This window comes from Pocillopora verrucosa, chromosome 7, assembly GCF_036669915.1.
Source record: "Pocillopora verrucosa isolate sample1 chromosome 7, ASM3666991v2, whole genome shotgun sequence".
NCBI lineage: Eukaryota > Metazoa > Cnidaria > Anthozoa > Scleractinia > Pocilloporidae > Pocillopora > Pocillopora verrucosa.
Genome location: NC_089318.1, coordinates 4,452,349 through 4,466,926, shown reverse-complemented (window position 1 = coordinate 4,466,926; position 14,578 = coordinate 4,452,349). Strand labels below are relative to the sequence as shown.

At 36.0% G+C, this 14,578-nt stretch overlaps 1 protein-coding gene across 3 annotated transcripts in view; it reads right to left on the bottom strand.

Moving 5' to 3' along the window:
• LOC131789071 (uncharacterized) overlaps positions 1-14,578 on the bottom strand; it is a 25,495-nt gene that overhangs the window by 9,794 nt on the left and 1,123 nt on the right. For all 3 annotated transcript variants that reach the window (XR_010718128.1, XR_010718127.1, XM_066169463.1), the window contains exons 2-20: positions 12,032-12,085; positions 11,575-11,637; positions 10,668-10,913; positions 9,877-10,039; positions 8,909-9,019; positions 8,436-8,527; positions 7,361-7,423; positions 6,949-7,009; positions 6,821-6,865; positions 5,935-6,140; positions 5,499-5,555; positions 5,158-5,224; positions 3,330-3,511; positions 2,390-2,449; positions 2,051-2,117; positions 1,325-1,560; positions 970-1,026; positions 617-683; positions 186-391 (exon numbers count right to left, since the gene is read on the bottom strand). Coding sequence is in view for 1 of the 3 variants with exons in the window: in XM_066169463.1 (XP_066025560.1) it covers positions 186-391; positions 617-683; positions 970-1,026; positions 1,325-1,560; positions 2,051-2,117; positions 2,390-2,449; positions 3,330-3,511; positions 5,158-5,224; positions 5,499-5,555; positions 5,935-6,140; positions 6,821-6,865; positions 6,949-7,009; positions 7,361-7,423; positions 8,436-8,527; positions 8,909-9,019; positions 9,877-10,039; positions 10,668-10,913; positions 11,575-11,637; positions 12,032-12,085 (2,103 nt within the window). In the remaining 2 variants the exon portion in view is untranslated. The remainder of the gene's footprint in view (positions 1-185; positions 392-616; positions 684-969; positions 1,027-1,324; positions 1,561-2,050; positions 2,118-2,389; positions 2,450-3,329; positions 3,512-5,157; positions 5,225-5,498; positions 5,556-5,934; positions 6,141-6,820; positions 6,866-6,948; positions 7,010-7,360; positions 7,424-8,435; positions 8,528-8,908; positions 9,020-9,876; positions 10,040-10,667; positions 10,914-11,574; positions 11,638-12,031; positions 12,086-14,578) is intronic.

Here is a 14,578-nt window from a genome sequence, read left to right as displayed (position 1 = left end):
CACCGCTTCTCCCTGATGTCCCTTTAAGTCGTGCAAAAAATTTGAGGTAGAAATTAAGAATCAACAAGTCTGAGATCTTTGTTGTGCAGTTGCCCTGTACAGTGCATGGAGTTCACTGCGCATTTTGTGGGTAACTGCAAGTACTGTTTGGGCGTTTTTCTTATGATAAAAATAATTTCTCTTACCGTTGTTATCATGGTGTTCGAAAGCGTTTCCCTCCTTTTCCGTAACAGAGAATTTATCGCCACCACTTTATAACTGTAGTGGTGTACATCGCTGTGGATGAAAAGTGGCTTCTCCCAGCTCACTGTCGTGCGGAAAGTGTTGTTGGCAGTCGGGAAAATCTCATCATACTTCAAACTATTAACCTGAACAAGCTCCTCTCTGGGTTCTGTTTTAGGCAGGATACAAATCGCCAAAGTTAAGATCAGTAGCCATTTGCATTAGTTAAAAAACTATGGGATAGAAGTTTCGTTTTACACAGAGTCATGGATCAATCTATTTACCACATTGATAATTATGATAATCCTTAAATGAAGTCTTTCAGAGGAAATAGCTGAAATAAATGTTAATAACGAATAACTGGTTGGTGAAGTGCAAAAGAAAGTTTTCTTACGAGGCGCAGTTCCTCTTTCTTCTGCCATTTTCCCAGTGATGTATGAGTTGCTGTAAATGGGCGTGACCTAAAAATTTTAAATCAGACATTTAACGATTAGCTTTTACTCAATTCATGAAGTGCCTTCGAGAGACAACCTTGAAGCCTGGGATGGTGCTCGAGAGAAAGAGGTGTCTCTCCGATATAAGAGATTTATTGGTTGTATTGAAAAATTTTTCCTCCTAAGACAAGTCCCACGCTGCACAAGTTGGAAGCGGAAATACTTCTTGATGAATTTTAGTTTTCGTCAAACGTCAATGCCGTTTTGCACTGTTGGCAAAAGAGGGCTTCAAACTGCAACCAATGCAATATACCTTCACAGTGACGCTTTCGCGTGGAAACATTCCAGATATCTGCAGAAATGTCAAGTTCTATAAAAGGAGACCAATGAAAGGATTACTGAATGAACACAAATGGCAAAAAAAAAAAACATGGCGTTGCCATCGCTATGACAACGGCTATCGCTAAAAAAAGTTCATTCTTGTTCTCGTCGTTACTTTCGTTCTTATATTCAATATTATTGTAAATGGAAAATGTGTATAACTAACTACTGTCTAACTTTCTTCTATTCTAGTGGGGTTAATGAAAATTAACAAGTTGACATCCTCAATTGTCTCTTACCAAAGACGAACGGATTGCATTACACACGCCCATCTAATCCAAACTTACATCTCCACTTTTGGAACATCCTAATCGGCGACTGTCCATCTGTAACGGTGGACAAGAAAGCTCTTCCCTTGAATAACCTCCGTATAATTCATAAGACACAGTGTAAGAGTGCACAGTGCTAAACTTGAATGGCGGAGGTTCCCAGGTGAAATTGACGCTGAAAGTGTTGCTTTCTTCGTCTTCGAGAAACGAACCTACACGTAGGTTTTGCACTTGTATTTCCTGGTTGTCAAGCTCTTTGAAAAGAAAAAAAAACATAAAAATAAAAGAAATGTTCCCGTCAAGCACCCACGAATACCCAAACTTTAAGTGTTGCAAGAAATTCTGAAAAAGAATCGTTTAAGTAGAGAGTGCAGTCAGTTGTCTCTCAATGCAAAATTTTGGTGCACTAATTACTGCTCTTCGTCTCCTCAAGCGTGATATCTTGGTTTCTTATTTTTTGTCGATATTTTTTGGGGAGTACTCAGTTAGATTTTGAAGAGGTTTGAACGGTACCTTTTAATTCGGGATTTTGGAACAAACAAAGGAACCCTTAGCTTTTTTCTCGTTAATTATATTTGAAACTGAATTTCACTTGATTCTTGCTCGAGCAGGATTGTTTCCACGTTATCGTACTTTTCACACAGATTATTATTAAATATTATTCTTGAGACCCATTTTAAGGAATAGTCCAACATCTATGACCTATCCATTTATTTATAATTAATGGATTTTCCTTATTCTAACCAGGCGCTGTAATGTTTCCATACACTTGTACTCCTTTGACCCAATCGTGTTGGTAACGCGGCGTCACCTAAAAAGAATCGTAGATGACATAACTACTATATGGCTCGTTTAAATTGTTGAAGTAATAATACCAGAAATTTTTACTTAGTGTATTGATTTACACGCCAAGGAGTTCTTCGTCACTAAATGGCAGTGCTTATAACCAGGATAGGGAAGACTTGAACTTCAACTAAGGTTGGAATTGTCGTTGAGAGGCAGGTAAAATCCTTAACCCCTCTGCCACCAGAAATTATTGGTTTCACCCCGTATAAATGGACAAATCCGTGGACATAAGCTTACCCAATATCTGACCAGTTTACCATGCAGCATTCCAGAAATGCTGAAATATGTCTGGTTAGGCTGAGAAATAAACATAAAAAAGTATAAATATTAGAATAAAGGTAAATGGATGAACAAGCTCCTGTCGCTTTACAAAAATGGGCAATGAATGGAAACTAAATCAATGTTACTAAAACAAGATTAAAATTTCTATAAAAAAAGATATTTTTCAAAAATATTGGTCATAAGCTTAGATTTAAAAGTGTCTAACTTGTCACATAAACAGATGCTATCTGGAAAAGTTTTCCAGAGTTCAGAGTCGGAGACCATTACATTACATTCAGTTACTTCAGAGAAAGCACTAGTATCCACAACAACCAAAATATATCATTCAAAACATCCAAATTAAAAACGAGAGAGAAAAGTGCTATGATTAGTCCTTTGCCAGGCAAAGAAACGACAATTTCTGTTGACTATTCATAGCAACGTTCGTTTAGAAATCTGTGAAAGAGTCGATGCACAGAAATTTTCGTTCCGGAAACTGAAAAATCCCCGATTAATTGGAGAATGCTTCTGTTGCCGAATCCATCAATAAAGTTAAAGTAATTAAAAAAATCTTATCAAAGGCTAAAAGAATTCTTTGGTCGACGATTTGAAATCATAAGTAAAGGGGTCTCGCATGTATTTGCGTAAAGTTTTTCGGGAAAAGTGGTAGGCCGTATTAGGAAAAAACGTTCTTCGGTGTGGTCTGACTTATAGCAGTATAAAAGTGTCTTTGCAATGGCTTCAACACCAATCTGTCTGGGTCAGTCTTTTGATGGTATTAAGTGATCTTTCGTGTATGTGATGCATTCTTTCGCCTCTTTATAGCATTGGTTTTTCATGCTAACAGTCGATATTATGACGCCAATTTAACCATATATTTATATAGTCTTAAAGTTTTCAATACACAGTTTCTTACCATCAGTTCCTCTTTGCCATTTTTGTTACCGACCTTGTATCGAAATGTATACAAAGCAAGCGTGCTGTAGTTAAAAATAGGCTTTTCCCATGATATAACAACACTTAAACTGCCACCGTCTGAAGACTCGGTGAATTGGCCAGCGGTCAAATGGGTTACTTTGACTTCGTTTGGATCAATGCCTAGTATAACAGCAAGGAGAAAGATATTGTTATTGTCAGTTGTTTGACGATGTTAGGTCGAGTCATGCTTTGTCGATAAGAAACTAGTAAGAAACGTAGCATATAACTCTTGCATTTTTTACCATTAAAAGGTATACCGCTCCACGGAATATGGGAGCCCTTTAAATTCAAAAAAGGAAAAAGAAACGAAATTATTATTATAACTGTAACATATAACTACTGCGTTTTTGCAAATAAAAAAAAAAAAAGATACCACTCTACGGAATATGAAACCATTTAAATTTTTTTTAACGGGCAATGTTTCGAGATTAAAAAATTCATTTTAAATAGATTGACAAATTTTCGATTGACATTGTCAAAGACATTTTACGGTGTTGGCAATTTTTTAACAAGGGATCCTCTTTTTATTCATTTTAATAAAAGTGATATTAAAAACAAGAACCAAGATTACCGCATTAGGACTTTGGCAAACACAACGTAATTCTAATAAAAGTTGGCTGGTCAATTACTATGAAATTTCAATTTGAAACGTCAGTGTGAAATATGGATTGACTCTAAGGACGTCATTCGCATCAAGTCCAGCGCAAGTTATTGAATCCATGAACATGCCATCATTGGAATTTTTTGTAGTGTTTTTACCATCATTTTTAAATTTAATGTCCATCTATGAAAGATCGGATAGCTTCAGTCAGTGTGACTTGAAGGATAGTAAAAAATCACAATTCTGCTTTTTAAAAAGAAACCACAAAATCAGTGTTAAGTAAAAAGTATTTAATCATCCTGGATGGTAAAAAGTGTCTTCGAACAAACCGCGAGAATCGGCAATAGGCAACTTAAAACTTCCGTCTATTTTTCATTTTACGCGGTAATGGGGGATGGGGGGCCTGGGATGCAGAGCAGTAATTTCGCGGTCTGATTGGTCAATTTGCCGTACAGACAAAGTACAGACAACGCTGCTAGTGTCAACGCAATGGTCACGCACTGAAAGAATCGTTTTACTTGACGTCGGTACTGTGGTAAAAAAAAAAAACAAAGAATGGTTTGGTGTAGTACGTACTCTTATCGACGACGATATTCGTCAAAACAGTGGTCAAAATTATCGATTTCCTAAATGAACATGATGTAAAGAAATACAATTTGCAGATGTTTCGATGGAATTACTGAATAGCTGCTCTCTATTTATCGTATGTGAAAGCGTTAAAAAAAGAATGCAACATGAAGTTGAACTACACCAAACTGCAACAATTAAAATAAAAAATAGGAAAAAAAACTAAACAGAAATTGATTTGCACATAAAACTGCCCTATGGCGATAAGCCCGGTGGCTGAACAATTTTCACAAAAAAAAAAAGAAAATTAAACCTCTTGTGAAAATAAGGTGTTTATCGATTTCAAGTGATTCGAAAAATTAGGGGGAAAAAGTATATATGCTAGAGCCATATGCTTCTGTTCAAGAGTTAAAATTTTCTTGTTATGCTTTGTGCCTATTAAATTTACCCTTAACCTTTTTCCTTTTTGCTTGTTTCTATGACAACGTTAATGCAATTGAGTTTATGTTTTTATTTTATGGGCAGCAGCTTTTCAAAATCTCCCGTGCCTTTACCTTCCCACTTCTTATACAAGTTATTTCATTTTTTCATCACTCACCCGGAGTGGTAAAAGTTGCATCGCTATATTTTGACCAAGGCCTTTTATCTTGAAACACTGGAAAGACCTGTGGAGGAAAGGCACCGAGAATTAATGAAATAGCTTTGTCTTGAAATACTAACTGTTATTCACTAATCAGAGATGATCAGGAAACCTTCTTCAAAAGCGTAAAACCACTAGTTCGTGTAACATATTTGATTCGATCAGACTGCTAATTGCCAAATTATATAATTCAAAATATGAGGATTTTACGATTTTAGGATTTTGCCCCCTAACATTCCTTTCCCACTGATTATACTTGTGCAGTGACAGACACATTTTTAAGTAGAATTTCTTCTCACCTGAACTTTGTAAATCGTCCCTGGCAAAAGGTCACTTACGGTCTTGCTATTAGAAAGCTGCAGTTGAAAAAGCAAAGAGAAGTCTAATGTTTTCTTTGAGTTATGTTAAAGAATTTACTTATTTGTGATTCCTGCGCTTTTGAGGTTATAGTTTTAGCTATAGTTATTATTGATCTTGTCGTAGAGCACTCTTCGCTATTAATTTTTGAAAAACAACCAAGGCCAAATCAACAACAGGATAGATGAGAACTCACAGAAAATTAGCCTAAAGCGCGGGAGAACGCGAGTGACCAAGTCGTGCATCTGGTAGGCTGAAACAGTTGGGCAAGTTTTCGGGAACAACCACAGAGCGATGTTAAGCAAAAAAAAAGCAGTCCAGATATCTTTTGACATTCAATTTAAAATTATCAACGAATAAACAAATGAAAAAACTTACAGGGCTACCACCACCCCTGTTTAAATACAGATGTTCGGGTTGCTTGGACCATGTAAACGCGTATTCAGTTATGTTCTTGTAAGGGTAAACTGGCGGGTTCCAGGTAAACGTCGCATAAAATCTGTAGTCCGGAGCAGGTGTCATAGGTTCTGCGAGACGGATATTAGTGACCATCCTGTCTGCCATTGGCGCATCTGGAGGGTCAACTGTGGAAGGCCGTTTGTAGTAAAGAAAAACTTGAGTGGTAATATAGCATAAGTACATATTTCTTCTATCTGCATTTTTACAATAACCTTTTTGGTATGATAAGTGATAATCTGATCAACCCTAAGATTATTCTTCCCGCATTTGCGGAGCAGGTTTATCACAGCCTATATTTCCAGCCCAATCAGTAAATTTGTAGTTTCATGATAATGGGCGGATAGGATAAAAAAAAAATAGACCATTTGCATTGGAGGCATTGATTAACTAACCAAGTTTCTATCACTGCCATTTGAAATCGTACAAAATGTTTACTACTTTTCATTAAGTAACAAAGACTTCTTGAAATGTGTCAAAGTGAGGCACCGGGAGCCGCCATTCTGAAAGGATAACTTGGTAACCAGTTCGCGTACCAAAACCACAACCCTCAATTCCCATCGACCGCTGCACTGGAGATTGCAACAAAGTTATTATTTGAGTAAAGAAAGTCTTTTTGTGTGGCCCCAAATTGCTCATCAGAAGGAAAGCAAGAGATGAGAAAAAGCAGAGTAAGACTTACTATTAATTACTAATGACATCAAAAGTGGAGCGCCCAGATTCGAGCAGGATTCAAAATGGCGGCATTGGCATATTTGAAGACAATTTTGACGAGAATTTAAGTGCATCAGTTGTAGAGAATACTCACATTTGTAGCAGTTGTCTTTTGGAAAACGTGTGATGTTTTGACAACCTGGAAATGACGTCACAAATTTATTACGGTCCCTGTCAGCTTATTTATGGTTATATTTCAGATGATACAAGTGATTATTTTACCTGGGTAAGTGTATCTTAAAATTGCTGGAACGCTCACACTGCAGCCAATTATGGTAAAGACCTTCCAAAAAGAGGACATTGATAAAAGTTAAAACTTAAGTATGAAGATCTTTAAACTCAGAACAGCCGAAGCTTCAAATGAAACGAGCTCTATCTTCGTATAGAGAAGACGAGAATAACATTTTAGTGTTTTTCTTTATTAATATAAAAGTAATTGTTAAAAAGAACGATATAAAATCAATCTATCATATGCTTGACAAAAAGGTGAATACTTGAAGAGAAACCGCACGTCATTTTATTTTCATTTTTCTGATTCGAATGATACTCGTCACTCTCAGGAAATGTGAATCATTGAATTTCACAAAATTAGTATCTTTGTCTCGATGGAAGCTTACAGTGTACTCCATCTTACCTCGAGCTCGTGGGTACATTTCTTCAATTGTGCATACAGGGACATATTGTATCGTGTCTGAGGCTGTGAAAAATGGATATCAAAGGGCTCATTTTAAGACGTTTATACGTCCCTCAAAGATTAAGGGTGTTCTGCGACGAGAGCTGCCCTTATTGTGGTGACAGTGTCATTATTATAGCTATAATTTTTATAATCATTATTATTATTAGCATATCAATTTTATCACTACTGCAAAAAAACACTAGTCAAGAAATTGTGGGTTTAAGTTTGAAAAAATACTGTTCAAATCAAGCAGTTATTTATATATTCTATATCTCAAGTCAGTCAACAGTCTGTAAGTATTTTTTAACGTCAAAAATTATTAGTTCTACTGACATGACTTCTCAGTTTGGAAGTTATCATATTAGAAGGTAGAAAAGTCTGTGTCCGTAGCATAAAGTAACCAGGGTTAGCAATACTTCCCCCTGGATAGGATGCCAGTCCATTGCAAGGAAAAATCCACCTCCCCCCCCCCCCCCCAAAAAAAAAAAAACATTTCATCAGGCTTTCCTGAAAATTCTCCAGTACCCCTTTATACTCCTGAGTGAAGACAGGCATGGTGTGAGTAAGGTCTCGAACCTAGACCTCTGAACTTAGGCCCAGCGCGCTGACCATTTGACCACCACGTCTGCCACATAAGATTGGGGTTGATTGTTAACCCTTTAACTCCCAGATCAAATTTGTAATTCTCCTTACTATTAACAATACAATTCTTATAATGTTAGTTCAGAGAACTTAGTATTAATTATTCCCAAATTGATATTTTTCTTTATTCTCATCACTTGTCTAGTTGATATTGTATTGATATTGTAAGGAGAAATTCTCTCTTGGTCACTCATTAGAGCTAAGGGGTAAACAAGAGGAATACGTATCTTTCGAGAGACCATACTTGCGATGCAGTTCATCTTCTTTTGATGTTAGCCGAATGTCTTGGGTTTCTGTTGTGAAGTTTGGGTGTTAAGTTATGGGTATTTCTTTTTTTTTTTGTAAATACTCCTTAGTAATTCTAGGATGCTTGATTGTTTCATAAGCTTACCCCTGTGGTTTCTCCATTTCTGAAAAAGATGCCTTGGCACTGAGAATCCTGTTTCCAACGCAAGGCATAATTTGAAACAATATTTTCTTGTCCTAAATAGGAAATTCGAAAAGACAGTTTCTGTAAGCAAGCCTATGTTTTTGGCCTTTATTATCTAAAAAAATGCCGTAAAATCGTATTTTCGGAAATGTACGCCCGTCTTGGATTGTCGGGTAGGGGAGATTTGTTTACATAAAGGGAATGCGGTTCTAATAATGAGGCGATCGATGGTAGAGAAGATTAGATTGAGAAAAGAACTATTTAATCAAAGGGCTTCCGGAATGACTTCATATTTTTTAAAATGTTTAAGAATGGAAAATAGGAAAGTCACTGTGGGCCTTTAAAAATCGATGACACGATTTTTCCTCTTATTCTTTAAAAACAACATATTTCAGCCCAGAGAATTCAAATGAGAATTCCCTCAAATTTTCAACCTTTAGGTGCTTTCCAAGAAGATGTCATCAGTAATTTATTTCCATCGTGGTTACCATCGTACAATAGGCTATCCAGAGTCACGTTTGTTACAGGATCTGGCTTTGGGAAGGCTGATACAAATAAAGAAAGACATTTGATAAAGTTAAGTGAAAGCTTTTCCAAAATGGAACGCGTAAACTAATCTTATCTACTAAGTGGGAGGTCCGTATGAGAGCAATTGCACAGTTTTTTTTTTCCATACGTACCAACCTAGACCGATAAATAATGGTAATAGGAACGAGAGGAATTGGACGACAAGAAGTTCTGTTACCAATTAATCATAACGTTGGCAGTTTCCAAAAGCAACAAATATATTTAGGTCAAATATCTCTGATAGAGACAATGTCTAAAGGAAAAAAATTTCTCCATTTTGGAAATTCCTTAATTGTTTTGAGGATAAGTGGTTGTTGCTATAGTTATTGTGAATAATTCTGTGATTGGTGGATTTGGCTGAGTGGACTTGGTTTGATTGGCTACTTCAACTGTCCGATTACAGTCAACTGTCCGATTACACTGTCCAACTCTGTAGAATGATTAGTAAAAAATAAAGCAGCTAACGCACCAATCATGTTTGAGGAAATTGTAATAGTTATGATTAACAGCATATTTTTATCTTTCTGCCGTTTTACTGTTCCGCTTCGTTGCGTATGGTGCGAAAAAAATCCGCACCTTGGTCGTTGTTATAAAAAGCTGGTTCGGTTACGAGCGCTTGATTTCCAAATCAGATTCGAAGATTTAAGATTGATGATTGAGATTAAAACGTTTAAAAATTAAAATGGCAGTACCTTGTATTTTGTGTTATCCATTGAACGGTGTAAACGATTCGACGGAAAGGTGGGCGATATTATTTAAGTTCTCCGTGAATGGGAGTTGAACCCATGACATGGGTTTCACTCCCGTAGTGGCCTAAACATTTGTTTTCACTTACCGACGCTATTTGACTTGAGTCCGTAGCTTACAGAAGAGTTTTCTGTCAGAACAGCAACTCTAAACGAGAAATTAATGTCTTTGAACTCAGCGCGCTGGTTTTTATCTGGAGTAAAGGTACACAGGTGATGAAAGGTGAGCATCACCTTCGACTCGACGATGACCTAAAATGAAAATAAAAACAAAAAGATTATTTCTCGAAAAGTAAGTTTGACGAAAGAAGGAAATTAAAGATAAAAGAAACATTAAACTTCATGAATCAGAAAATGAACAGTCTCAGCTGAACACGGTGGAAGAAAATATCAACAAGGATAGCAATGAGGATGATGAAAGTAATTTTCAATTGAGTGTTAAAAGTAATCCAGGATTTCTTTGGTTTTGCTTTACTTTGCTCTGTGATTGGTCCAGAAAACTCGTGCCACTCTATCAACCAATCGGATGCAAAACTAACACCAATCTCAACTTGGTCGCCCGCGTTTTCCCGCGTTTTGCCTGGTTAGCTTGTTCTTACTCTGAGTTCTCATTGGCACTAAGGGCATTTTCCTTTCGTATGATTGGCAGCTGAAATTCTTTTGTTGTTTTTTTTACGACAATCAGTCGAAAAGCGCTCTACTTGTTAATAACAGTTATGATACTAATGATGATAATGATACAACTTTTTTGTAAGGAAACTCATCACGTAATGGACTCTTCCCAAAATGCATATCGACAAGAAAATTTAAATGGGATTTTTACGCTAATGATTTTACTTCCTCCATTTGTTCAGTGTTCGCAAATAGAAATTAAAATTACCTGGTTCGGATAGAACGGACCTAATCTGGATACCTCATCATCAAACATTATTTCAACTAAGTAAATAGGAGTGCCATTTGAGTTTAGGACATGTGACCACTGTAAGGAGAGTGATGTGAAATTCAAAATTGTCACATTTAGTGGCCCAGGAACTGGTAGTAAGGATCCATCACCATTAGATAAGGACTGGAAATTCTTCAGCCATGTCAGGAACTCACAACTATCAAAACAACTATTGGCTTTGTTCTGAAATAAAAATATTAATATGAGATTAGGCCGTCTAGGTAAAAGTTCATAGTGCGCATTCTAAAGTGGGTAAGAAAGCCCTATCATTAGTTATGTAAGTTTCATGATGATTGTTTAAGATGGTATCATCACAAATGTGAAAAGAGTCTAAGTCACGGAAAATGGAGAAAATTCTGGGAGGTGCTAACAGAATACGACTCTTTCCAGTTATATGCACTAAAGCTTCAGAAAAGCGTTGTAATCCAAACACACAACGCACAATCCTGCAATGAGATACCGATGGCTTTAAACACTACTGTATAAACGATCATCCTAAATGGGTTGCTAGTCTAGTGAAGGTTCCTCCACTCACCACCCCTCTATGTCTCATTTTCCCTGAAACTTCGCAAGGACCCATTCATGATCAAAAGTAATAAGAGATTCTATTAGCACATAACAATAATCGCACCAGGCACTCTCGGTCCTAGAGCCCTTTGGAACCTAACACGAGAATCATAACCCAATTACTTTGAAGGCTCAAATTCGCTCTTCGCTTCCAAACGGTTGTGAATTTCATTTTTGTGGAGGGGCGAATCAGTTTTATTTCGGCGTTCAACAAACAAGAAATTCAGAGATATCATAAACATTTATTAATGGATGTGGAAACGAGAATGCTACTTACACAGCTTGCTTTGCATGAGTTCTCGTCTGGAAATGTCGTTTTCGCGTTACAAGGTGCAAGACACTAGAAGAAAAATCATCACTGATTTGAAAATGAACTATAATAGTCAGAAAGATCTTCATGCCCTTGGTACATTGAAATATTATACTTGTAGCAGAAAAATCAACTGAGAGTGAACATTCGGCAAGAGACGAAGGGAATCTGCTTTTCAAGCCTGGGCTGATTTTTGTAAATCATTTTTTATCTCACTTTTACTTGGAATAATTGGTCGGTAACCAAACCTTGTTATGTGACAACACCTTCGTACCGACTCGGGCGAGGTATTGCCAAGTGTCCTTTATCAGATTTTGTACTACTTTGTGTGTTTTATCCGAACGCGCCGTTTTGAAAACTCGATAATGTTTTGGACATATGGTTTTAGCTTATCGCAGGGTTTTAAATAAACAAGAATACTCACCTCTTTACAGGCCTGTGTCAGGCAAGAAGTCTCTGATTCGTTCTTAACCCCGTTCTAGTAAAAATTAGAGAAACATTTTAAGTGTTTTTCGTCAAAATGTTTTTTAAGCATTCAGGCATGTGTGTGTCATGTCTTACTTACTTCAAGTCCCAAAGTCTCGCCTATAACAGTATATTGGCCCTGAAAAAACCCCAGGTCATTAGGGGAGTGGTCGATTAATTTTTCTTATTATTATCATTATTATTATTATTATCATTATTATTATTATTATCATTATTATTATTATTATCATTATTATTATTATTATCATTGGAATTAGCAGTAGTTAACTATAAAAAATTGCGATAAATACTTCTAATGACGTTTCGACGTCAACATTACGTCCTTATTAAGTCAAAAAATTGATAAGATTGTAAGGCTATAAATACTAAAAAAAAAATAGATACTGATTAAAAACTTTTCACAACAATACTGGTAAATAACTTAAAACTAAACAAAACATTCTGCACTTATTGAGTCAGTTCACATGAAAAGTGGTAAAGAACGCACTGCTGATTCACAAGAATTCGGCAATTGGCCAACATCTCACCATAGAGCACGGTAGAGACGATTTAAATAAAAGCCTCTTTAAGATTCTGAGGAATTCAAAGTAGGTTTGATTGTTTATCATTCGAAAAGCTTTTAATCAAAAAACTCAAACCGAAGTTGGTCGGTCCTTGGTACAAATTTTCACCATAACAGTTGGTTTCAATCGAGTCCTTACAGAAATCTATAAGGGCTTGCAGTTTACATTCAATTTCTACTCTCAGAAAAAAATTAATATATTCAAATAGACTCTGTATATAACTTGGAGACCTGCTTTCGATATCTGGAATACCGAAGGGCTTATCTATTGATTTCATGATACCCGCTTACTTTTTTCCAAGTCAACCATTGTACATAAAAATTTAAATACGAGGAGAAAGAAAGAAGCAAAATAAGAAGGAATGAGGATTTCAAAAAGTGGACAAAAATTAAAAGGTTACTAGCCAAAAACTTAGAAGTGCACTCCAAATTCTACAGGATGCACAAGCGTTGACGAAGCTCTTCAAGAGTCTAAAAATTTTAATCGGGTTATTGCTTCCACTACGCCATCAGATCGAAGCGCCCTTTGACGCAAATCTTGGCTCGACATTGCTTCTCCATACACAAGATATAAAGGGATTGAAAAGATTAGAAGAGGAAAATCCTCTGTTGACGCGTAGAAATCACTCGAACATAGTCATGAACCGGAAATGATATGTTTTCGGGTGCTATTCTCCCAGAGACAAATAATCGAAAATTCCACTGAATGTGAATGCTAGAATTTTCTTGAACGAAAAGAGAAATAGGTTTAGTTACAATTCTAAAGGATATCGTAGCTATAGAGACCTTATTGTTAAGGAAATCATTTCTTACCAAGACGTATAAACTAATTAAACTACATCATGTCAAAACAATACTTAAATTTTTCCCCAAAAAAAATAAACTAAAAACTCTGCTTCAACCTCTTTCTCAACTGTAACTTAACGCAGAATTTCAGTTTTCTCCCAAGGCTACTAGGCACGGGTCGTCGACCTCTCCTATTTGTCGACTTTTTCAAGTTATGTTGCCTCTAAATATTTAAAGAAGACCGTCGTCAAAATTTTTTTATAAAACGCAAATTAAATTTGCAATTTTTAGCTATCGGTCTCATCCGTCAGTAAAAGAATAAAATCTATAATTTCTTTTTGAGTGAAATATTTTTTCAGATCGTTTTCTGTTGTTTATTATTTAAACGAAACAACAGATTAAGGTAAAAAGCTAGACTTAAACTAAGGGTACCTTTTGTTATCATGTCAAATGCTATAAGCATAGCTTTATTCAAATCGAATATCGGATTATTGGATTTAATTCAATTATTTTGTGGCTCTTAAGGTTAAATCTATTTTCAGCAAAGTTCGTACACACACCAAAGACTATGTGAGTATTTTTGCCAAGCATTTGTTGACTGAAAGGAAAAAAAACGATTTGTAAATTCAACCCGCGTATTTATGAAAACAGAAGACTGACGTCTTGTGCAAACCAAATGTACCATATTTGTAAACTATAGGGGTAAAGTAAAAAGGCAGCTATCGTCGAACATGGAAATATTTGTAAACAAATTCACACTTGACATTTTGCATCTCAAGAAAGTAATTACTTTAGACGTGTCAAAATTGCTCCAAAAATAACAAGATTTTTCACACCTAAACGGCAGCGAGGGCTCTTATTTTCTTTGAACATTAACAAACAAACAAAAATGTTCGTAATGTAATCACTTCCTGATGGAAAGATAAACGGTGAGAATCGCCAAGTTTATCATGCTGTATATCCAGTTTCTCGATTTTACAGAATTAGGTGCACGTTTCAGTTGAACTATGTCAATTACAATTCTGAATTACTGTTTGGAACCACTCTTATAAAATAAAATTAAACCAAAGACTCCTTCAGGAGACAATTCGTAGCCTTAACTAATACAAACAAGACATCAGATGGGGAATATAGTTG